The sequence below is a fragment of the Zophobas morio genome, unplaced genomic scaffold (genome assembly GCF_036711695.1).
Source record: "Zophobas morio isolate AGI-343-1 ecotype UQ-CSIRO unplaced genomic scaffold, CSIRO_AGI_Zmor_V1 ptg000041l, whole genome shotgun sequence".
NCBI classification, from domain to species: Eukaryota; Metazoa; Arthropoda; class Insecta; order Coleoptera; family Tenebrionidae; genus Zophobas; species Zophobas morio.
The window spans coordinates 1,516,242-1,541,949 of record NW_026972146.1 but is presented as its reverse complement, the minus strand read 5'-3'; the positions used below and the strand labels follow the sequence as shown (position 1 = coordinate 1,541,949).

Sequence of the window (25,708 nt, the reverse complement as noted above, 5' to 3'; positions counted from 1 at the left end):
CTACGATTATAAAAAACTTCAAATTGACCCCACCCATCCACCCCGTTTTCTTTTTGACCCCTCATTTTATTGGTGGATAAAAATGGATTTTATATTGATAAATAGTAAAATCTAAACAAACAAACTGGTCCAAAGTTATTTTGACAAAATTTCCCTTGCTTCTGAAGTGCAGTCCAACAAATTCTTCTTCTCTGAGAAATTGTAAAATTTGATTTTGCGGAATTTTACTTTTTCGTGATAACCTCTATGGAGTAAAAACAATATAGAAGACACTAGTCAAAGTGTAATAGAAAAAACGAAGTTTTCATTTTCTTAAAAAAGACAGTTGGGAGCCCCGAGAAGATTTAATCTTCTTAAAAAATGACTCTTGGAGCCCCCGAGAAGGTTTTACATTTTTAAAAAGGACAGTTGGAACCCCGTGAAGATTTCACATTAAAAATGACTACATGTATTAAGAAAAAAAGGCAAAATGGAGCCCCGCCCACCCACCCTATCTCAATTGTGACGATCTTAACTGCAAAATCCTTACTTTTCCTACGAAAAATTAAAAACATGTTTTTGAGAACCGTATTGTTTAAAGAATGCTATGTATATTAAGAAAAAAATAAAGCCAAATATTAGGCCCCACCCATACTCGCCCCGATGTCAATTCTCAATTGTGATGAATTTTTCATTCGTTGTCAGATCGAGGGGCGGAGCCTAATTGCAAAATTCATATTTCCCTACAAAAATGTAGCATTTTAAACGTGTTTTAAGTTGCTACGAATTAAAAAAATCATCACTATTGAGATGGGGTGGGCGGGCGGGGTTTATATTTTGCCTTTTATTCTTAAGATACATAATATTTTTTGAACAACACGATACTTAAAAACATGTTTTTAATTTCTTGTAAAGAAATAAGAATTTTGCAGTTAAGCTCCGCCCTCTAGGTTCATGGCGAATAAAAAAAATCATCACAATTGAGATCGGGTGGGTGGGCGGGGCTTACGTTTTGCATTTTGATTCTTAATGTACATAGCCATCTTTTCACAACATGAAACTTAAAACATGGTGAAAATGGAAAATTTGTATAGGGAAATATCGATTTTGCAATTCCTTGCAATAATGTACTATTTTACATGTTTTAATTTTCTTGTTGAGAAAAGATGGCTATGTATATTAAAAAAAAGGCAAAATGTAAGCCCCGCCCACCGACCCTGTCTCAATTCTGATGATTTTTTTATTCGACGTAAGCCGAGGGGTGGAGCTGAATTGTAAAATCTTTATTTTTCAACGAAAAATTACCATGTGAAATATGTTTTTATGTAATCGTATTATACAAAGAAAACTTAATGTAATAATTAAAAAAGAAAACCAAAAGAGAAGTCCCACCCATCCGAAAATAATAAGATTAGAACATTGAAAAAACGAAAATTTGAGAAAATAAAGAAAATGAAAAACTGAAACGAAACATTGCAAATAGAAAAATTGAAGAAATGAAAATTTAAAAAATGGAAAAACTGAAAAATTAAAATTGAAAAATTCGTGAAATTGCAATTCGAAAAATAGTGTGGAGGATGCCGGGAGCATCATGTGGAAAGTGGGGGATGATTGTGTCGCTAAATATTGGGAAGATGGGAAGGTTGTGAGTTTTTGGAGTCTCAATGGGGGGTTTAATGTGTGTTTTTAGTTTTATAATGCCTCTATTACTGCTGTCACTGATAAGACGTGCGTGGTCAAGTTTAAAGGGTATGGCAATATTGAAGAGGTGTTGAAGAGTGACTGTCTTCCAGTAGTTAGTAAAGAAAATAATAAAAAACCGCATTATACAGGTATTATTTTTTTTTAAGTTGGTAGGAGTGTTGTAAATGTCAAGTTTTAGGACCAACAGAATTTAGAAGAAGTGCGAGGACTTACAGGAGGCAATAGCCAGTCAATTATCAATCACTTACTTACCTGATGATATTTATTGTTGTTTTTTACTAATAAATATTTCTAAATCATTTTGTTGATTTTTTCGAACTAGTAGCTGGACCTTTCAGTAAAGTAAATCAAGGTCAAGTGAGTCCATTTTCCTGACTGTACACTCGTAATTTTTGTTGTGTGTGTACGTTTGATTTTCCAGAAAACCTAACCTCACTTTAAATAAAAATTTTTAATCGGTGATGTTTTATTGATTTAAAGCACAATATTGGTGCTTTAGTTTTGATTACGTAGTCAAATTAAGCTGAATTTAGTTCCACATTTGGGTCTACAGTCTTGTTTTGCTAAATTGACTTAAAGTGAGGTTAAATTGCTTTGGAACAACTAAGAAGCAGCTGATTTTACCAGATTAACGTGAGAATGAGGTCTGGTTATTCAAGAGACATCACTTTTTCAAGAATATATTTATTGACATTACTTAGCACAGTTGAAAAGAATAAATTAGATACAAAATTTGTTACTGAGAGAAGAAACAAGATGCAGCTATGCTACATTGTATAAAAAGATTAACATCGGTATTAAACGTTATAAATTGACAAGTTACACTTTTATAACACAAAAATATGTACAGTAGACAAACCGATTTACGTTAAAAATACATGACTAGAGATTCAGTTTGTCCTGATTTGGCCAAGCGATTTTAGCGTCAGTTCTTTTATAAGCTAACATAGTATGCTTACTCCCAGTGATAAAATCCTGCGGGCATTCGTTATCCAAGAGCATGGTTTCTGAAACACCCAAAATCAGCCCACCGCTCACGCCCCCACCAACCCTACCTTCGCCATCCGTCACCCTATACAGCGCGTAATCCTGCGGATTCGTGATCCTCGCCTTGTGCGCGATAATGTTGCACACGTCCTTCGTGGTCATGTGGGGCTTCGCGGGCAGGGTCTTCGTCAGAATGGAGCCGTGCAGCTCGTCTGGAACCACCACCTTGAGCACCGACTAAAAATATAGACCTTAGTGTGAATATCATGAATTTTGATTAGGGTGTCGTACGTCGTTCTTCACGTGATTCTTTACATTCTCCACGCAACTGTCTTTGAAATTCTTAAGTACGTGAACTGCGGAAGACAGGGTGGTTAAGTAGTAGCCTCCTTCGCCGGAGAGGAGCGACGGGTGTAATAACCCCCACATGTACTCGGCTTCGATTTCGGCCGCTACGAAGTTGGTCTTGACGAGGACCCAGACGAAGAGCGGGAGGAAGTCGTCTGCGCCCAGTTGCACTGTCTTACCAGAGCCGGTCAGCTGACCCGTTTTCACCTACAATGCATTAATATATGAAGAATTTAGCTTCAGCTTCAGGGGGACTTACTGAGTTGAAGATTGTCGCGATAGCGGCTAGAAGATACTCCAACTTTTCCAAAGGGGAGTCCGCCGTCTGCAACCTTTGTAAGTACTGGGAAATGGTGTTGAGAGAGCTGTCGGAAGGCAAGGTGATTTTCGGCTGAAAGCAGACCCGAATCGCGTGAAAACGGAGTGCCTTGGGGGCGCCTGTAACGTCTCACCTTGATAGCCAACTCTGAGATGGGTCGCGTCGCAGCGAACTGGATATTGTCAGCCAGGAGTCTAATAGCCCCGGTTTTTGTGTAGTGATCAAGGAACAACTTCTGCAAATGCCCCTTGAGAGGTTTCACCACCAATTTGTGCATCACCCCCTCTAGAATGGCGTCCAAATTCAAAAACTCCGTCGGTTTGAGTTTGCTCCTCTCCCTTTCGATTTCTTTGTAGAACCCTTTCTCCCCGTGCTTCACTAGATAGTTCTTCATCCCCGACATAAACTGCCGCATATTCCTCATGATGATCTGCGGATTGGTTTCCTTCGACTCGCACGTGCACGCAATGAAATTGTCAATGTTTTGAGCAAACGTTGTGTTCTTGTCTTGAGCCAACTCCAACGCGTACGTCCTAATGGCAGCACCTACCGCTTTGGGACCGGTCTGTTCTCTGTTCCTTAACGCTTGTAAACGTGGGGCAGCTAAAACTAACCAATCAATCAACGACGACTCACCTACCGAGTACTCACAAAGTAACGGATCCAACCGATCTTTAAAACTCTTCGACCTACTTATCGACGCTACTTTTGTACTTTGATGGTTCATGATTCGCTCCGATATGGAATCGTCAGTCTGAAACAACTGCTACAAATTGGTACCGAACAACAAAGACCAAGTACCTCAGTATTCGTAACTCCTTGATTGAGTTCAGTCCAAGGTTCCGAAAATTCGGTGTGTTCGCTGATTTCGGAAGGCGGGGCTCGGGGTACCCTTCGGTCTTCCACGTTGTCGTACGCGGACATTCTACACAGTTCCTCGTCGGCGGTCAGTTCTGTGGAGATCCGGATATCGGGGAACCGTTTCGAGATCATGTCTTGGACGGTTATCCGGTCGTCGGGATCGGGGGTGTAGGGGTGCAAGGAAGACATCAAAGTGGGGATCAAGGGCCAGTCGGAATCGTAGTCTTGGTCGCTGGATTCCATGGCCACGTCGAAGTCGTTACCTACACACCAATTAGAGAAGGTCTAGACTCTAGAGGAACCACCTACGTACCTCTGAAGGTCCACCCGTTGTCGATCTGCCAATTATCGCTAGCTTTAGTCTTGATCGACGGGGGTAGTACCGGTTTGGCTTCCGGCTTGCGTAAACCCGGGAAGCGGTGCTTGGGGCTTAGATTGTCCACGGAAGAGGACATTACTAGAATGATTTTAACCTAGTTGGTACCACGAATGAAGGCCGACTTACCGTTGAAGTCTGACGACTCTATCCGCTCCAACCCGGGACTCAGAGGCGAATGGCTGAATAATCCCGGTGGATTCGAGTGTCTCTGCTGCATCGGAAGCATCGTCTTGGGTAGGTTCCTTCTGGGTACTGGTGCGATGGAATCCGCGGGTTCAGCATAAAACGGACTCCCTTGTTTGGGTATATGTGGACTCGCCATGTCCTCGATCACCGGTGATTGCACAGCCTTGGTATTCTGTACCGGGGTACTACAATTACTCCTATGGGACGACTCCGCCGGACTCAGTACGTTATTATTCGTGTGTTGTAGAAGATCAGGTGACGCCAAATTGCTCCCTTTCCCTCGATTCGTCGATTCGTTGGTCCACACGTCTTCGTAATCACTGATCTTATCCCCCAATCCACTCTTGTAGTAAAAAGTGGGGGAATCAACAATGTCACTTTCTTGATAATGTTTTGATAGTTTATGTTTGGATCGTTTGCTATGTCGGGCGGTTTTACTAGCTGATAAAGGCGATAACGTATCAGGAGATAAGAGACTGCTCGGGTCCGAGCTAGGCGAGAGGATTGACCCATTGGGTGAGAGAACTTGGTCGGTTGGCCGCCTCAAACTACCCTTCGATGATATGGTAGAGTTGCACTGTCCCTCGGGAGACATCCTCTTCGGGTCACAGTGCACCTCAACTTGCGACGGAGGTAAATCGTGCGGACTTTGCGTATTTACACTGAAGGTAACAGTCGTTGTAACCGTGAAGTTGTTCTGCGGGGTCGAAGGCTTCGACCATCTGGGAGGAGGCGGCGGGGGCGTCTTCGAAACCAACTCGTTCTTGGGTTTGATGGGTTCCTTATTGGGTTCGATGAAACTCATCAAATTCAGAGTGTTGGGCCGCGTGGGCTTACTGTCTTTAGTCACGGGAGTCGACGGCTCCGCCGTCTTGAACGTGGTCATCAGAGGGTTCAAGTTTAATACTAGGTCGGCGTCCGGGCTAGAGGCGGCGGAGGGAGGCGGACTGTACCTTGAGACAAACCACAGGTTCAAGTTTAGTTACGCGTGAGGTTACACGTACCTCCAGAACTCCTGCCCCAGCAGCGCCAGCGACGACAACTGCTGCCTCGTTTTGGCCTCCCGGATGGCCTTCGGGAGAGTCAGCTGCACCGGGAGCTCGTCGCAGCAGTTGGCGTAGTGGGCGATCAGCTCGGGCATGCTCCCGAACCGGTTCTCGCTGGTCTCCAACCCCAGCTGTCCCTCCGTGGACTGGATAAGGTAGTGCTCGATGTAGGGTCCCTTGTCTAGGGGTAGCCGCACCGACAGGGCCATGGTGTCGCTCTGAGACGACTGTCTCACCACAAAGCAGCCCTCTTCTTTCCCCTGGAGGAGGTGAAAAGCCCCCGCTCTCTGTATCCCCGGGAGGAACCAGATCGGATGCGACCTGATTAAACGCTCCGTCAAGCCGATGTCACAGGTCGCCCCGTAACCTAAGAAAACCGATTCGAGCCGATTCACATCAAAGGGTTGGCTACTGACCTGACTCTCCGCTGTCCTCGCTGCCGCCCTCCGAGCCGCCGTTCGACGACAGGAGGGACTCGCCGGAGGCAGAGCGCGAGGGCGGCGAGGACGAGTCGGGAACGGCGCGGCACGGGGGCGGCGAGGGGGACGGCGCGCCCACGCCCGGGCTCTGGCGGTCGCCCAACAGGTACGGCTCGAGGAAGGCATCGCTTCTGCAAAAGAACGAGGAGTGAGTCAAGGATTTTCATTCCTCCTTGTTTGTTCATTTTTGATTCGAATAAACGACGCTGCAAAACAAGTTCGGCCACCCTACTACGACTCGCCCGAACATAACAATGCTTTTAACCATTCATAAAACATATTATTAGGGAATGTGTATAATGGGAAGTCCAATAATCCTCGAGGGCTATACGGCGGAAACGGGTTGATTTATTAAGAGCGAGAGCACTCTTGTACGTTCCGAAAACAAGCTTTATTATGGAAATCGACAAAGCGGGCTTTCGATGAATTTATTTTTATTGTTGGAGGTAAAGATAATGAATTTATTGGGTGGATCGGAGAGGGCGAAGACTCGAGCAGTTCGGTCGTTGGCGATATTCGGGAGCTAAAAATAAAACTTATGCAACGCTTTTAACTCAACGACACTTTAATTATTATTTCGCCGTGGAATTTTTTCCTCTTGTTTGAAATTCCGGCTATTTATGTGGCTGTTTGCTTTTATTGCATCAGTCACAGTCTCTTGGTTGGGTTTATTTGTCGAGCGACGCTGTCATTTAAATTAAAAGGCGTTCGGTGTGGTATGAGGAAGAGGTTGTGGGAATTCGGACATCGATGCGTTATAATGGGAGGTTAAGAGCAGGCGCCAGAACGGGAGATATATTTAGATTACTGTAGTTTAAACAAATGCGCAGTTGATGCTGTTAACGTATAGGTGGCGCTAGATAAACTTTAAACATGGCCAAGCAAGATCTGCGTTGTTTTAAAAAAAAACTGGCCCGTTTTTTGAAATCCTCAGTAATTTTGAGTTGCGTACAAAGTGGATGAAAACCGTTCAAAATATTTGTGATAAAACTAATTTCACCCCCATCTTCACTTTTAATTTCAATGGGTTATTTTATGTACTGTGAAAAGATTGAATTTTATTTTGATAACTACGATTATAAAAAACCTCAAATTGACCCCACCCACCCACCCCGTTTTCTTTTTGACCCCTCATTTTATTGGTGGATAAAAAGTGGATTTTATATTAATAAATAGTAAAATCTAAACAAAAAAATTGGTCTAAAGTTATTTTGACAAAATTTTCCTCGCTTCTGAAGTACAGTTCAAAAAATTCTTCTTCTCTGAGAAATTGTAAAATTCGATTTTGCGGAATTTTACTTTTTCGTGATAACCTCTATGGAGTAAAAACAATATAGAAGGCACTAGTCAAAGTGTAATAGAAAAAAAGAAGTTTTCACCTCCTTAAAAAGACAGTTGGGAGCCCCGAGAAGATTTAATATTCTTAAAAAATGACTCTTGGAGCCCCCGAGAAGGTTTCACATTCTAAAATAAAAAAAGAAAATCATTTGGGGCCCCCGAGAAGGTTTTACATTTTTAAAAAGGACAGTTGGAACCCCGAGAAGATTTCACATTAAAAATGACTACATGTATTAAGAAAAAAAAAGGCAAAATGGAGCCCCGCCCACCCACCCTATCTCAATTGTGACAATCTTAACTGCAAAATCCTTATTTTCCTACGAAAAATTAAAAACATGTTTTTGAGAATCGTGCTATTTAAAGAATGCTATGTATATTAAGAAAAAAATAAAGCCAAAGATTAGGCCCCACCCATACTCGCCCCGATGTCAATTCTCGATTGTAATGAATTTTTCATTCGTTGTCAGATCGAGGGGCGGAGCCTAATTCCAAAATTCATATTTCCCTACAAAAATTTAGCATTTTAAACGTGTTTTAAGTTGCTACGAATTAAAAAAATCATCACTATTGAGATGGGGTGGGTGGGCGGGGTTTATATTTTGCCTTTTATTCTTAAGATACATAATATTTTTTGAACAATACGATACTTAAAAACATGTTTTTAATTTCTTGTAAAGAAATAAGAATTTTGCAGTTAAGCTCCGCCCTCTAGGTTCACGGCGAATAAAAAAATCATCACAATTGAGATAGGGCGGGTGGGCGGGGCTTACGTTTTGCCTTTTGATTCTTAATGTACATAGCCATCTTTTCACAACATGAAACTTAAAACATGGTTAAAATGGAAAATTTGTATAGGGAAATATCGATTTTGCAATTCCTTGCAATAATGTACTATTTTACGTTTAAGTTTTTTGTTGTGAAAAGATGGCTATGTATATTAAAAAAAAAAGGCAAAATGTAAGCCCCGCCCACCCGCCCTATCTCAATTGTGATGATTTTTTTTATTCGACGTAAGTCGAGGGGTGGAGTAATTGTAAAATCTTTATTTTTCAACGAAAAATGACCACGTGAAATATGTTTTATGTAATCGTGTTATACAAAGAAAACTTAATGTATTAATTAAAAAAAAAAAAATCGAAAGAGAAGCCCCACTCATCCCTCTCGATTTCAATCGAGATGAATTTTTCATTCGTTGTCAGACCGAGGGGAGGAGCGTAATTGCAAAATCCATATTTCCCTATACAAATTTACCATTTTAAACATGTTATAAGTTTCTTGTTGTGAAAAAGTCTACACATATTTAAACAAAAAGACCAAAAGTAAGCCCGCCCACCCGCCCAATCTCAATTGTAATGATTTTTTTATTCGCCCCGCCCACCCACCCTGTCTCAATTGTGATGATTTTTTTTATTCGTCTTTGGCCAAGGGGAGGAGCTTAATTGTAAAATAATTATTTTTCTACGAGAAATTACCATGTGAAATATGTTCTTAAGTAATCGTGTTATATATACTTTTGAATTTGGCTTACTTCTTGAATTTTACTTTGTCAAGTGTCGAATTTAACATTAAAAAAACTCCAAAGTGGACCCGCCCACTTCTTTTTCTTTGTGTTCAGTCATTTCATTGGAAGACGACTTGCTTTTGTACTGATAATTAGTGGAATATAAACAGAAAAGGTAAAATTAACCCCACCCACTTCTACTTTCAAATTTCATTGGCTTATTATATTTGCTGTGAGATGAAGATTGATTTTTATTTTGTCAAGTGTTCGAATCTATGATTAGAAGAAATTTCAAACTGGCCCCGCCCACCCACCCGGTTTTCTTCTCGATCACTCGTTTTATTGGACGAAACGTGGATTTGATATTGCTAAATAGGGAAATTTAAACAAAAGAGGTAAAGTAATCCCACCCACCTCCAGATTTGAATTTCATTGGCTTATTTTATTTATTGTCAGATGAATATTGAATTTTACTTTGACAAGTGTTCGAATCCACAATTATTGAAACAAGCGTCAAAGTGGCCCCGCCCACCCACCGGGGTTTTTTCTCGATCAATCATTTTATTGGACGAAAAGTGGCTTTTATTTTGATAAATAGAGAAATCTAAACAAAAAAGTAAAACTAATCCCACCCACTTCCATTTTTGAACTTCATTGGCTTATTTTATTGGATAAAAAGTGAATTTTGTATTGATGAATAGTGGAATCTAAACTAAAAAGGTAAAACTAAACCCACCCACCAGCACTTTTTAATTTCATTGGTTGATTTTATGTACTGAGAGATGAAGATTGAATTTTATTTTGACAAGTGACAATCTACAGTTATTAAAACAAAATTCGAAGTGGCCTCACCCACCTACCCAACCATCCAACTGAGATGGGGTGGGTGGGCGGGGTTTATCATTTTCCTTTTTTTTTCTTAATATACATAGTATTTTTTTAACAACACGATACTCAAAAACATGTTTTTAATTTCTTGTAAAGAAATAAGAATTTTGCAGTTAAGCTCCGCCCCCTTGGTTCACGGCGAATAAAAAAAATCATTGCAATTGAGACAGGGCGGGTGGGCGGGCCTACATTATGTCTTTTTGTTTTAATACGTGTAGACTACTTTTCACAACATGAAACTTAAAAAATGTTTAAAATCGAAAATTTGTAAAAGGAAATGTCGATTTTGCCCCATAATTGCAAAATCCATATTTCCTTGCAAAAATGTACCATTTTAACCATGTTTTAAGTTTCTTGATGTGGAAAGATGGCTATGTATATTAAGGAAAAAAAGACAAAATATAAGCCCCGCCCACCCACCCTGTCTCAATTCTGATGATTTGTTTTATTCGTCGTAGACCGAGGGGCGGAGCTTAATTGTAAAATCCTTATTTTTCCACGAGAAATTACCACCCATATCCATCCCAAGCTCAATGTGATGAATTTTTCATTAGTTGTCAAACCAAGGGGCGGAGCGTAATCCGTTCCACTCCACTTTTAAATTTCATTGGTTTATTTTATTTAGTGTGAAATGAAGATTGAATTTTACTTTCACAAGTGTTTGAATCTGCAATTATTGAAACAAACTTCAAAGTGGCCCCGCCTACCCACTCAACTATCCAATAAAGATGGGGTGGGTGGGCGGGGTTTATATTTTGCCAATTTTTTCTTAATATGCATAGTATTCTTTAAACAACACGATACTCAAAAACATGTTTTTAATTTCTTGTAAATAAAGAAAAATTTTGCAGTTAAGCTCCGCCCTCTTGGTTCACGATGGTGGGCGGGTTAACATTTTGACTTTTTGTTTTAATACATATATGCAGACATCTTTTCACAACATGAAACTTATGTTGTTTAAAATGGAAAATTTGTATAAGGAAATATCGATTTTGCTATTAGGCTCCGCCCCTATTTTAAACATGTTTTAAGTTTCTTGTTGTGAAAAGATGGCTATGTATATTAAGAAAAAAAGGCAAAATGTAAGCCCCGCCCACCCACCCTGTCTCAATTCTGATATATTTTTTTATTCGTCGTAAGCCGTGGAGCTTTTATTGGACGAAAAGTGGATTTTATTTTGATAAATAGTGCAATCTAAACAAAAAAAAAAAAAAAAACTAAAGTAAGACCACCCACTTCCAGTTTTGAACTTCATTGGCTTATTTTATTTACTGTGAGATGAAGATTTAATTTAATTTTGTCAAGTGTTCGAATTTACGATTGAAACAAACTTCAAAGTGGCGATAATGTAGAAATAATAATGATAATAAAAAATTAAAATATAAATACACTTTTCAGTTCAACGGACAATTATTGTTCTTCCATAGCCAACCTTTCACTGGCATTTTGAAAAGAGTTGACACGAAAAATTCTGATAATTAAAATACATGATAGACATTTTCCGCTCTAAATAGTGTCTGGTCGTAGAAAAAATGTGGCGCCCCTTTCCAGCGCCAATTTGCATCGATTAAATCACCGCCCGACACCTGTTGTGGGTGTAGAATTTCTCGATCGGAAGAAAGCCTCGAAAGGCTCCAGATGACTCGTCCCTCTTCCCGATACTTTCCCCCTTTCCTTGCCTCCGGCACCGTATAGTCACTCTCTTCTTCCCATAATGCCGGATGATGCAGGGACAATGAAGCGTCGCCCAGCCGCCATGGCAACCCCCGATAAATCCTGGACCAGACTGAAAGAGACAGATTTACATGTCCCTCCGCCGCCCCTCCGCGCCGCCCCGCCGACATTCATTGTTAATCACCTGAAGATGTTATGCCGTCACACACAACGTGACGTAATTAAACCGAACCAGGCGTGTTCGCACCTCGTTAAAAATGCCAACACTGTTGCATCCGTCTGTTAGCCGCAACACCGAACTCAATTATCGATGATCCGGGCTGAAAACGCCAAATTTTCGGTGCCGGGAAAACTCTTTGTGCTTTTTAATGTGATGCGACGGTTCGTGAAATCGACGGGAAGACGCTGGGAATTTCGGTGGGCGGCGCTGGCGGGGTGCCAGCGCTGGGACTTTTTTTGCTGGATATGTCGACCGTCTACATTCTGGCACTTAACAAATAATAAACAACCATTGCTGCCGCCCGGAATACGAAGCGGGAGCTTCTTTTAGACGTTTTATGATATTTACAGGAAGGGGAGTCGTGTTTCAGGGATCAGATTTGATTGTCTTGGAGTTAATGGAAGTTTGACGGGTCATTAGACGACGGCGGAGTGTGAAATAATCGCCGCAAAACCACCGGCGATGTGGAGATGTTTGGGTGATTGGGCTCGAGGCAATTAGTGGGGATGAAGAAGTTGGCCATCAGGCAATTTTTTTAGCTCTTTACGGCTATTTGCAAAGATTGGTCGAGGGTTATTTCGACAGAACTCCAATTACACAAATTTTTTGCGAATTTTGGTATCTGATAACGATAATCACGGTAAAGTAAAACCAGTGATACAAATAACACTCCAGTTTTGTTGACCTGAATTTTTCCGCTTTTCATTTTTTTCACCAGTTTTTCAATTTTTCGATTTGAATTGTTTCTTCAATTCTTATTAGATTTGGCAATTTTTCATTTTACAATTTCTCTTGATTCTTCACTTTTTCATTTCTCAAAATTTTCGATTTTATTTTTTGATTACAATTTTTTTTTATTTTAATTCTCTCAATTTATCGCTTCAATTTTTCGATTCGAATTTTTTCAATTTTTGATTCTTCAATTCTTAGATTTAGCAATTTTTCCATTTACAATTTTTCTATTTTTCGAGTTTTCATTTTTAAATTTTTTTGATTTTCAAACTTTTAGATTTTGCAATTTTTCAATTTGCAATTTTATGAGTTTTCACTTTTTTGTTTGGGTTTTTTCACATTTTGTATTTTTTCGATTTTTGGATTTTATCATTTTTTACTTTTTCAAATCCAATTCTTTTAACTTATGGCTGCAATTTTTCGATTTACAATTTCTCGAGTTTTCGATTTTTTTAATTCTTCATTTTCTTGATTTTTTCGAAATTTTCGTAAGCGGTTTTTGGTTTTTGTTTTTTATTTTTTATAGTTTTCTGGTTTTTTCATGTCGTTTTTTCAATTTTTCGACTTGCAATTTTACGAGTTCTCAATTTTTATATTCTTTACTATTTTAATTTTCGGATTTTATATTTTTACTTTTCCAATTTATTGCTTCAATTTTTCGATTTGAATTTTTTCAATTTTTGCGTCTTCAATTCTTAGATTTTTCAATTTTACGATTTACAATTTCTCGAGTATTTTTGGATTTTATAATTTTTTGTTTTTTCATTTATCGCTTTAATTTTTTGATTTACAATTTCTCGAGTTTCTCATTTCTCAAATTTTTCGATTTGCAGTTTTACGAGTTTAAAATTTTTCGCTTCGGTTTTTGATTTTCTTTATTTTTTCAATTTTTGGGTTTTATGATATTTCGTCATTTTATTTTAATTCTCGATAAATTCGCTTCAATTTTTCGATTCGAATTTTTCAATTTTTGATTCTTCAATTTTAGCAATTTTTCGATTTACAGTTTTTCAAGTTTTCAATTTTTGTTTAAATTTTTCTTTATTTTTACAATTCTATAATTTTTTTGTTTTTTCAATATTTCGTTTCTTCAATTTTTCGATTTGAAATTTTTAATATGCTTCGAGTTTTCATTAAAAATTTTTTTCGATTTTTGAAGTTTTAAATTTTGAAATTTTTCGATTTGCAACTGCGAATATTCAATTTTTCGATATTTTAAATTTTCATTCTCGAATTTTTTATTTTTGTTTTCTTTATTTTTTAAATCGTAATTTTTTCAACTTATCGTTTTAATTTTTCGATTTACAATTTCTCAAGTATTTTTGGATTTTACAATTTTTTGTTTTTTCAATTTTGATTCTCTCAACTTGTGGCTTCAATTTTTCGATTTTCAATTTCCCCAGTTTTCTATTTTTTAATTCCTCAATTTTTTGATTCTTCAAAATTTCATTTCTCAAAATTTTCGATTTGCAGTTTTTCATTTCTTGGTTTTTACTTTCTTCACTTTTACAACTTTCCTATTTTTTGATGTTCCAAGTTTTTAGTTTTCTCTTTTTTCAATATTTTGTTTCTTCAATTTTACGATTTTCAACTCTTCCAGTTTTCATTTCTAAATTTTTCTGATTCTCGATTTCAAACTTTTCAATTGTTCGTTTCGGTTTTTTATTTTCTTTATTTTTTCAAATTTTCTGTTTTTCAATGTTATGATTTAATAATGTTTCCTTCCTTTCTTTCAACGTGAAATTTTTATATTTTTGGATTTTTCAATTTTTCATTTTTGAACTTTTAGATCTTTTAATTTTTCGTTTTTTTTCATTATTCTATGTTTACAATTTTTCGTTTCGGTTTTTTATTTTTTCTTTATTTTTTCAGATTTTCTGTTTATCAATGGTCTGATTTTATAATTGTTCTTTTCTATCAATGTGAAACTTTTCTATTTTTCGTTTCGGTTTTTTATTTTCTTTATAAAAAAAAATAAAAAAAATGGCGGGCGGTGCGAACGCATCGGAATCTACCTTGTCGTGCAAGAAATGTAAATCAAAGGTTGTAAACGCTATCAAATGTGCAAAATGTGGCAATGCATACCACCAAAGTTGTGCAAAACTAGTGACAAATATTCAATTCTTGGATAATTCATCTGCCCTTTGTTGCGGACCAGTGCCTATGGGAGAAGATGATACAGCGTTCTTTGAAGCTGTTGATCACCTTATTGGACCTGACAAGAAAATGGACTTCTCCATTTTCACCTACCTTATGAAGCAAAAGGATCAAACGATAAATGAGTTGCGTGAGCATGTTAGATTATTAAATGAACATATTGTACTTTTAAAAGCCAACTCAAATGCAAAACCTGATACACCGTACATAAGAAATGATAAAATAAGTAGCGAACCTGATAAGAAGCTATCCCCAGAAAAAGTTATAAAGAAAAACATCAATGTGCAAAAAACACCAAGTAGTAATAGTGTCATTGACACCCACGATATAAATATAAACAATCAGAAGCCAAAAGAAGATCGAACAAATAAACGCAAACCGTTGATAATTGGAAATGGCACTGACCCGGGTGGTAACAACAATGATGGCTTTGCCATTGCGAGGGTGGTAAAACGATCTTCCATTCACTTAACTAGGATCAACCCTAAAATAACGGATGAACAAATATCGAATTTCATTGAAAACAACTTAGTATCTTTATCTTTATTGAAAGAAAATATATCACCAGGCATTAAAGTTGCCAAGCTTCAATCTCGACATCCCGATACGTATAGTTCCTTCAAGATTACAATGGACTCACTCTATTTTAAGGACCTACTTGAACCGAACTTCTGGCCTAAGGGTGTAGCAGTTAGAAAATTTTTTAACGAATACACCAGAAGACTATCGAGTACTCAAAAGCTTCCAAAAAACTCAGAAGAGGATTCAAGAAACTAAAGTGGGGCCAGGATGGAAATCTTGAATCCTTCTTAGTTTATTATCAAAATGTCAGGGGTATTCGTACAAAATTAAATAATCTTTATGACAGCATCCTTAGCGAAGATTATCCAGTGATAGTGCTTGCAGAAACCTGGCTTATAGAGGGTATTACGAATAAGGAATTCATTGACGATCGTTATACGATCTATAGAAGAGATAGATGCACTAAATCTACAAACAAAACCAGAGGCGGGGGAGTTTTGGTGGCTGTACTGAAGATATTCGGTTCCTTTCAGCTGGACGTAAACACCAATTGCCGCGAGGAAATTTGGATCAAAGTTAGTATTAATAATGTGAATTTTGTGATAGGTGCAGTCTACATTCCTCCTGACTCTTCACCCGAAATTTACACTGAACACTGCTCAACTATCGAATTAGTATCTAGTGAATATTCAGACTCGGTTATCTGCGTGGTAGGAGACTTTAATCTCCCAAATATCTCATGGTATCTGGACCCAGAAATCGGGATTTCTCCTATCTGCGGTAACAATGCTCTAGATCAACATGTCTGTGACAGTTACAATTTTTGTGGCTTAAATCAGTTTAATACAAACCCTAATTCAACGGGTTCTATTCTAGATCTTGTTTTTTGTAATGAAATGGATTTGTCGGTTGCAAGCTGTCATCCTCTTATAAATTGTGACATTTACCATCCTGCCTTAAGTATTGAATTTATGCATATTGACTTCTCGAAGAAATCAAATGACAAATCTTGTAACTATTATCGTCATTTTAGTGCGGCCTCTTACGAAGATATTAACAACTTTCTTAATAATATTAATTGGTTATTTCTGTGTGATATAAGCTGTGTAGATGTCTGCGTTAGTGCATTTTACGACATAATATCTACTGCGATTGACTTGTACGTCCCGATGCATGTTGAGCGTTCCAATAAGTATCCCAAATGGTTTAATTCCAGAACTAGACTTCTGATAAATGAAAAGAAAAAAGCTCATAAACTGTACAAACTCACCAAGCAGGATGAGGATTATAACGTTTTTAGTACCTTAAGACGTGAATGTAAGGAAGCCATTTCCGAGTGTAAAAAAACTTACCTAAATAATGTCGAATCGAACATACATAATGATGTAAGGGCATTTTGGTCCTATGTTAACTCAAAAAAAACAAATGATGTTATACCTAAAATTATGTGTCTTGAAAATGTCAAAGCTGAAAAGTTACCTGACATTTGTAACTTGTTTGCGGATTTTTTTGAAAGTATATATGCTAAACCAAATTCTGTTAACCAAACGGCGACGGCTTCCACTTGTAACGACTTAATAGATATTTTAAAGATAGAAATCAGTGTTGATGATATTACAAAAGCTCTCGACAATATTGACATGAACTGGAGTCCGGGGGCTGACGGTTTACCGCCAGCTTTTGTGAAAATGTGCTCATCCTCACTGGTCTTACCTTTGAAAATAATCTTTAACAAATCGTTAAGCGCAGGAATATTCCCATCTGCTTGGAAAATGTCAGACGTAGTGCCCATACATAAAAATGGGAATAAGAACCTGATAAACAACTATAGAGGTATTAGCTTACTGCCTGCTCTACCTAAAATATTTGATAAAATTGTAACAGCAAAGGTACTCCCGTTCATCAAAAATGTAATTATTGAAGAGCAACATGGTTTTATAGTAGGTAAATCTACAAACACCAATTTGACTGAGTTCTCCCATTATTTGTTTAATAATATCGAAAGTGGACATATCGTTGACTGTATCCATACGGATATTAAAAAAGCTTTTGATTGTGTAAATATTGATAAACTTATTGCTAAACTTAATTCTTTAGGATTTGGCAGTCCTTTCTTAGACTGGATAAACTCATATCTTACGAGTCGACTTCAAAGGGTCAAAATCGCAGATTGCCGATCGCGGCCGATTAAAGTCACATCAGGTGTTCCACAGGGGTCCCATATGGGACCATTACTATTTCTCTTATTTATAAATGACGTTAGCTCTGCTTTTTCGGGATGCAGATTTTTACTCTTCGCTGACGATTTAAAACTTTTTTATAGAATTCACGACCCCGAAGATTCTGTATTACTACAGAGCAATTTGACTAACTTTGTAAATTGGTGTAATTCCAACGACTTACAACTTAATGTATCTAAATGCAAGGTAATCAGATTTTCTATGAAACGTGTAAAAACCGTCCCTTCATATTATATTAACTCTGATGAGCTTAGTGTTGTAGAGTCAATTAATGACTTAGGGGTTACCTTTGCTGCAAACCTTGATTTCAAGATACATATAAATAATATTATAAATAAAGGAAATAAAACATTAGGTTTTGTCCTGAGACAGTGCAGTGATTTTAACAATCTCAGGACATTTGTCACACTATATTGCTCACTTGTAAGATCTATATTGGAATATTGCACTGTGATATGGTGTCCGTATCGTGAAACAAATGCCCTGAGATTGGAAAAAATCCAAAAACGTTTTATTAGATTTCTATGTTTTAAATTAAATATCCATTATAAAGCCAGTAACTATACAGATCTTCTTCTATATCTAGGTTTACCTTCTTTACATACACGACGAAATTATTTTGATATCTGTTTTCTATTTAAAATACTAAATAATCTTTGCAATTGTCCGAATATTTTGTCCATGATTCATCTGCATGTGCCATCCCGTGATGTTCGTGATCCTATTCTTTTTAGCGTTCCGCACCATCGTACTGACTATGGTAAAAATACTGTGTTACCTCGACTTTGTAACCTAGCCAATAAGCACCGACACGACATTGAATTTTTTAATGTGTCTTGTAAACGTTTTAAATGTAATGTAAAAACTGTCCTCAACATGTAAATACAATTTTGTAATATTGGTTTAGCCGTAAATAAAGTATTATTATTATTTATTATTTATTTATTATTTCAAATTTTCTGTTTTTCAATGTTCAGATTTTATCATTTTTCTTTTCGTTCAGTGTGAAATTTTTCTATTTTTGGTTTTTTCATTTTTTCGATTTCTGAACTTTTAGAATTTTTAGTTTTTGTTTTTTTTTAATTTATAATTTTTCTTTTCCTTCAATGTGAGATTTTTCAATTTTTCGATTTTTGAACTTTTAGATTTTTTAATTTTTCGTTTTTTTAATTTTTCTATTTTTACAATCTTTCGTTTCGATTTTTTATTTTGTTTATTCTTTCACATGTTGTTTTTCAATGTTTCTGATTTTATAATTTTTCTTTCCTTTCAATGTGAGATTTTTCAATTTTTGGATATTTTATTTTATTTATTTTTTCAATTTTTGGGTTTTTAACGTCACAATTTTTGTCTTGTTCAATCTGAAATTTTTCTATTTTTGGCTTTTTCATTTTTTCGATTTTTGAACTTTTAGATTTTTTTCTTTTGTTTTCAATGTCTGGTTCTATAATTTTCTTTTCTTTCAATGTGAAATTTTTCTACTTTTGGATTTTTAAATTTTTCGATTTTTGAACTCCTAGATTTTTTAATGTTTTTTTTTTGTTTTTAATTTTTCTATATTTGCAATTTTTCGTATCGGTTTTTTATTTTCTTTATTATTTCAAATTTTCTGTTTTTCAATGTTCAGATTTTAACAATTTTGTCTTCTTTCAATGTAAAATTCTTCGATATTTGGATTTTTTATTTTATTTATTTTTTAAATTTTTGGGTTTTTAATGTTGTGATGTCATAATTTTCCTTTTATTCAATGTGATTTTTTTTTATTTATGGCCTTTAATTTTTTTCGATTTTTGAACTTTTTGATTTTTTATTTTCTTTTTTTCAAATTTTGTGTTTTTCAATGTCTGCTTTTATAATTTTCTTTTGTTTCAACGTGAAATTTTTCAATTTTTGGATTTTTCAATTTTTTGATTTTTGAACGTAGATTTTTTAATTTTTGTTTTTTATTTTTCTATTTTTGCAATTTTTCGTTTCGGTTTTGTATTTTATAATTTTTCTTTTCTTTCAATGTGAAATTCTAATATTTTTGAATTTTTTATTTTATTTATTTTTTAAATTTTTGGGTTTTTAATATTCTGAAGTCATAATTTTTCTTTTGTTCAATGTGAAATTTTTCTATTTTTGTCTTTTTCATTTTTTCGATTTTTGAACTTTTTGGTTTATTTTCTTTTTTTTTCAAATTTTCTGCTTTTCAATGCCTGATTTTATAATTTTCTTGTTTCAATGTGAAATTTTTCTACTTTTGCATTTTTCAATTTTTTGATTTTTGAACGTCTAGATTTTTTAATTTTTCTTTTTTTACTTTTCTTTCAATGTGAAATTTTTATATTTTTGGATTTTTCAATTTTTCGATTTTTGAACTTTGGCTTTTTTAATTTTTCTATTTTTACAATTTTTCGTTTTATACTTTCCAATTTCGATTTGCAATTTTCTGGTTTTCAATTTAAATATGTAAGATATAACAGTATATTTTTAAAATTTTTGATTTTTTCAATTTTACGATTTGATTTTTAAAAGTCGGGATGTATGCAACCAACAATACACAAAATAATTGTACAGAATATCAAATCCACTTGCAAAAATTCCTCCACGAAGGAAAACGGACTTTAACTCTATGCCATGACCCCGGTCCCTCTCCACTCCTCCATCCCCACAAAGATGAATTAAAGATCCACCCCGTGAAAGAAATAACCTCCGCACACCACTCGTATTAATATTTACTGACGCGGCCGCCTCATCTGCTCCCAACTAAATATTTAAGAAGTTTTCGTATAGAAAATTCACCCCAGCCAGCCCCTAATTAAATTGCCGCATTCTGCTCGGACACAGCCCGAAAAACACCCAACCACTAAATAAATTACCCTACTAGTTTGATTTTGTCGGCCCACCCGCTCAGCAAATGAGAGCGCCAACCCGACAGAACAATCAACGTGAAATGTCAACTCCGACTAAACCAACACAACTGGAAGTCAATACCGACTCGCGAAACTTTGCGACGTAACGACTTTGTGCCGTAATATTGTACGTCGGATTAGTGTGTTTACAGAGGGCGAAACCGAAACTCTTAAGCCGCCGCTTTTTAAACAACGAGGCGCCGCCAGCGACAAAAAATCGCACTAGTTTCTACGCCTAAAACCCAGCGCCTCTAGCGGCCAAATTCCGCAACGAACTTCAATGAATATTCCGTTTGACAGTTCGTGCAAGCGTGCGTCGACGGCTTGTTTGTGCCTAATTAATAATTCTCTTGTGATGATGTAATTTTGAGCATAATCTAATCCACTTTCGGGTAATTGTGTTATTAAGATAACAGAGTAGGGGAGGGATGGATATCGAGACCTTTTATTAGCCTATTACGCTCGTTCTGATAAGAAAATCAATATTTATTTTGTTTTGGGAGGGACACGAGCTGTGTTCCGGCCGGAAAACACACTAGATTCATAGAAATTTGTATTCGGGGCTGGTTTTCTTTAATTTGAATGTCGTCGGTGACGTTGCTAAGGGAACTAAGCTCAGTCGGTCAATTTTTTGACAGAGAAACTGGGTTATTTAAGAACTTTATTTTCCCTTTACTGCAGTAAGTTGCAGACACAATAATAATACGAATTTATTTCCAATAGGCAATTTACTTACTACTTACAACAAAAAGTTGATTACTAGAAAAATTTACCATTTTAGATATGTTTTAAGTTTCTTGTTGCCGAAATAAGTCTGCACAAATTAAGAAAAAACAAATATATATAAGCCCGCCCACCCGCCCTGTCTCCATTGTGATGATTTTTTTTATTCGTCGTTAGTCAAGATGGCGGAGCTTAACTGCAAAATCCTTATTTCTCTACGACAAATTAAAAACATCTTTTTGAGAATCGTGTTCTTCAAAGAATGCTATTAATGTTACGAAAAAAATAAAGCCAAAGAGTGGGTACCATCCATACCCGCCCCGATCCCAATTCTCAATTGTGAAGAATTTTTCATTCGTTGTCAGATCGAGGGGCGGGGCTTAATTGCAAGATCCATATTCGTCTACTAAAATTTACCATTTTAAACATGTTTTGAGTTTCTTGTTCTGAAAAGACGACTACGTATAGTAAGAAAACAGGCAAAATATAAGCCCCGCCCACCCACCCTGTCTCAATTGTGATGATTTTTTTTATTCGTCGGGAGCCAAGAGGGCGGAGATTAACTGCAAAATCCTTATTTGTCTACAAGAAATTATCATGTAAGACATGTTTTTGAGTATCGTGTTCTTCAAAGAATATATTTGTATATTACGAAAAATAAAATGAAAAATTAGGCCCCACCCATACCTGCCCCGATCTCAATTCTCAATTGTCAAGAATTTTTCATTCGTTGTCAGATCGAGGGGCGGGGCTTAATTGCAAGATCCATATTTGTCTACAAGAATTTACCCTTTTAAACATGTTTTGAGTTTCTTGTTCTGAAAAGACGATTACGTATATTAAGAAAAAATGCAAAATATAAGCCCCACCCACCCACCCTATCTCAATTGTGATGATTTTTTTATTCGTCGTTAGCCAAGAGGGCGGAGCTTAACTGCAAAATTCTTATTTCTCTACGACAAATTAAAAACATCTTTTTGAGTATCGTGTTCTTCAAAGAATACTATTAATATTACGAAAAAAATAAAGCCAAAGATTGGGTTCCACCCATACCCGCCTCGATTTCAATTCTCAATTGTGAAGAATTTTTCATTCGTCGTCAGATCGAGGGGCGGGGCTTAATTGAAAAATTTATATTTGTCTAAAAGAATTTATCACTTCAAATATGTTTTAAGTTTCTTGTTCTGAAAAGACGACTACGTATAGTAAGAAAACAGACAAAATATCAGCCCCGCCCACCCACCCTGTCTCAATTGTGATGATTTTTTTTATTCGTCGTGAGCCAAGAGGGCGGAGATTAATTGCAAAATCCTTATTTCTCTACAAGAAATTATCATGTAAAACATGTTTTTGAGTATCGTGTTATTCAAAGAATACTATGCATATTAAGAAAAAATTAAAGCCAAGGATTAAGCCCCACCCATGCCTGCCTTGATCTAAAGAGTAATGAAGGTTTCATTCGTTGTCAGATAGAGGGGCGGAGCCTAATTGCAAAATTCATATTTCCGTACAAAAATTTACTATTTTAAGCGTGTTTAAGTTTTTAAGAATAAAAAAATCATTACAATTGAGATGGGGTGGGCGGGCGGGGTTTATATTTTGGATTTTTGTCTTAATATACGTAGTATTCTTTGGACTACACCCAAAAATTGAAAAAAAAAATCGAAAAATCGAAGAATTTCACATTGAAAGAAAACAAAAATGTTAAAATGTGAACATTGAAACAGAAAATTTGAAATAATAAAGAAACTAAAAAACCGATACGAAAAATTATTATTATTATTATTATTATTAAAAATTGCAAAAATAGAAAAATTAAAAAAAAAAAAAAAACAAAAATTGAAAAATCCAAAAATAGAAAAGTTTCACATTGAAAGAAAAGAAAAATAAAATCAGAACATTGAAAAACAGAAAATTAGAAAAAATAAATAAAAAATAAAAACCGAAACGACAAATTGTAAATATAGAAAAACGAAAAAAAAAAAAAAACGACAAATTAAAAAATCTAAAAGTTCAAAAATCGAAAAATTGAAAAATTTCACCTTGAAAGAAAAGAAAAATTATGAAATAAAAAGCCGAAACTAAAAATTGCAAAAATAGAAAATTTAAAAAAAAAAAAAATTGAAAAATCCAAAAATATAAAAGTTTCTTATTGAAAGAAGAGAAAAATTATAAAATCAGAACATTGAAAAACGGAAAATTTGAAAAATAAATAAGAAATAAAAACCGAAACGACAAATTGTAAATATAGAAAAATGAAAAAATAGACAAATTAAAAAATCTAAACGTTTAAAAATCGAAAAATTGAAAAATTTCACCTTGAAAGAAAAGAAACATTATGAAATAAAAAGCCGAAACTAAAAATTGCAAAAATAGAAAATTTGAAAAAAAAACAAAAATTGAAAAATCCAAAAATATAAAAGTTTCTTACTGAAAGAAGAGAAAAATTATAAAATCAGAACATTGAAAAACAGAAAATTTGAAAAATAAATAAGAAATAAAAACCGAAACGACAAATTTTAAATATAGAAAAATGAAAAAAAAACGAAAAATTAAAAAATTCAATAGTTCAAAAATCGAAAAATTGAAAAATTTCACCTTGAAAGAAAAGAAAAATTATGAAATAAAAAGCCGAAACTAAAAATTGCAAAAATAGAAAATTTGAAAAAAAAAAACAAAAATTGAAAAACCTAAAAATATAAAAGTTTCTTACTGAAAGAAGAGAAAAATTATAAAATCAGAACATTGAAAAACAGAAAATTTGAAAAATAAATCAGAAATAAAAACCGAAACGACAAATTGTAAATATAGAAAAATGAAAAAAAAGACAAATTAAAAAATCTAAAAGTTCAAAAATCGAAAAATTGAAAAGTTTCACCTTGAAAGAAAAGAAAAATTATGAAAAAAAAAGCCGAAACTAAAAATTGCAAAAATAGAAAAATTGAAAAAAAATGAAAAATCCAAAAATATAAAAGTTTCTTACTGAAAGAAGAGAAAAATTATAAAATCAGAACATTGAAATACAGAAAATTTGAAAAATAAATAAGAAATAAAAACCGAAAAATTGAAAAATTTCACATTGAAAGAAAACAAAAATGTTATAATGTGAACATTGAAACAGAAAATTTGAAATAATAAAGAAACTAAAAAACCGATACGAAAAATTGTAAAAATAGAAAAATTAAAAAAAAAAAAAAACAAAAATTGAAAAATCCAAAAATAAAAAAGTTTCACATTGAAAGAAAAGAAAAATTATAAAATCAGAACATTGAAAAACAGAAAATTTGAAAAAATAAATAAAAAATAAAAACCGAAACGACAAATTGTAAATATGGAAAAATGAAAAAAAAGACAAATAAAAAAATCTAAAAGTTCAAAAATCGAAAAATTGAAAAGTTTCACCTTGAAAGAAAAGAAAAATTATGAAAAAAAAGCCGAAACTAAAAATTGCAAAAATTGAAAATTTGAAAAAAAAAACAAAAATTGAAAAATCCAAAAATATAAAAATTTCTTATAATAATAATAATGTTTATTAACGGATATATACCTTTACATAGAATTATAAATATACAATTACCTTTACATAGATTTATAAACTTACAATTACTTATAAATAAGCAAATATTAAAAAGAAGAGAAAGCAACAAAAACAAAAAACTAACATTCTAAAATACGCTTTAAAGATGCCTTAAAAGAGTTTGCAGACCTAGATTTGAAAAAGTCAACCTGATCACAATATTTATTGCACGAACCAAGAATAGTATTCATTGGTGAAAATAACAAGTAATTAGTTTTAGCTTTGCTTATACTGAATAACGGAACTTTACGAGCATGGTATTGAAAGAAGAGAAAAATTATAAAATCAGAACATTGAAAAACAGAAAATTTGAAAAAATAAACAAAAAATAAAAACCGAAACGACAAATTGTAAATATAGAAAAATGAAAAAAAAACAAATTAAAAAATCTAAACGTTCAAAAATCGAAAAATTGAAAAATTTCACCTTGAAAGAAAAGAAAAATTATGAAATAAAAAACCGAAACTAAAAATTGCAAAAATTGAAAATTCGAAAAAAAAAAACAAAAATTGAAAAATCCAAAAATATAAAAGTTTCTTATTGAAAGAAGAGAAAAATTATAAAATCAGAACATTGAAAAACAGAAAATTTGAAAAAATAAATAAAAAATAAAAACCGAACGACAAATTGTAGATATAGAAAAATGGAAAAAACGACAAATTAAAAAATCTAAAAGTTCAAAGATCGAAAAATTGAATAATTTCACCTTGAAAGAAAATAAAAAATTATGAAACAAAAAGCCAAAACTAAAAATTGCAAAAACAGAAAATTTGAAAAAACAAAAATTAAAAAATCGAAAAATTGAAAACTGCAAAAATTGAAAAATTTCACATTGAAAGAAAAGAAAATCATAAAACCAGAACTTTGAAAAACAGAAAATTTGAAAAATCGAAAAATTGAAAAATTAAAAATGAAAAACTCGTGAAATTGCAATTCGAAAAACTGCAAAATCGA

The 25,708-nt window shown here is 34.5% G+C and overlaps 2 protein-coding genes across 8 annotated transcripts in view; one reads left to right on the top strand and one right to left on the bottom strand.

Moving 5' to 3' along the window:
* The first annotated feature begins 1,548 nt into the window (after window positions 1-1,548).
* Window positions 1,549-1,982, top strand: LOC135140981 (tudor domain-containing protein 3-like). Its single transcript, XM_064071745.1, has 3 exons — window positions 1,549-1,621; window positions 1,670-1,811; window positions 1,862-1,982. The coding sequence occupies exons 1-3, from the start codon at window positions 1,571-1,573 to the stop codon at window positions 1,906-1,908; spliced, it is 240 nt and encodes a 79-aa protein (XP_063927815.1). The 5' UTR covers window positions 1,549-1,570; the 3' UTR covers window positions 1,909-1,982.
* A 369-nt stretch (window positions 1,983-2,351) lies between these two features.
* Spri (sprint) overlaps window positions 2,352-25,708 on the bottom strand; it is a 183,378-nt gene continuing 160,021 nt past the window's right edge. For 5 of the 7 annotated variants that reach the window (XM_064071482.1, XM_064071483.1, XM_064071477.1 and 2 more), the window contains 11 exons: window positions 6,226-6,419; window positions 5,768-6,176; window positions 4,704-5,716; window positions 4,512-4,655; window positions 4,139-4,461; window positions 3,989-4,100; window positions 3,471-3,946; window positions 3,278-3,409; window positions 2,962-3,225; window positions 2,739-2,907; window positions 2,352-2,690 (listed from right to left, as the gene is read on the bottom strand). In XM_064071482.1, coding sequence (XP_063927552.1) covers window positions 2,566-2,690; window positions 2,739-2,907; window positions 2,962-3,225; window positions 3,278-3,409; window positions 3,471-3,946; window positions 3,989-4,100; window positions 4,139-4,461; window positions 4,512-4,655; window positions 4,704-5,716; window positions 5,768-6,176; window positions 6,226-6,419 — 3,361 coding nt within the window. In that variant the 3' untranslated portion in view covers window positions 2,352-2,565. The remainder of the gene's footprint in view (window positions 2,691-2,738; window positions 2,908-2,961; window positions 3,226-3,277; window positions 3,410-3,470; window positions 3,947-3,988; window positions 4,101-4,138; window positions 4,462-4,511; window positions 4,656-4,703; window positions 5,717-5,767; window positions 6,177-6,225; window positions 6,420-25,708) is intronic. The other 2 variants (XM_064071478.1, XM_064071479.1) reach the window with 2 other exon arrangements.

Excerpts from the sequence above, each read along its gene's own strand:
- LOC135140981 (XM_064071745.1), top strand. The coding sequence starts at position 1,571 with ATGTGGAAAGTGGGGGATGATTGTGTCGCTAAATATTGGGAAGATGGG. Across the intron at positions 1,622-1,669 it reads AATATTGGGAAGATGGGAAG|TTTTATAATGCCTCTATTAC; the intron begins GTTGTGAGTTTT and ends GTGTGTTTTTAG. Across the intron at positions 1,812-1,861 it reads TAAAAAACCGCATTATACAG|GACCAACAGAATTTAGAAGA; the intron begins GTATTATTTTTT and ends GTCAAGTTTTAG.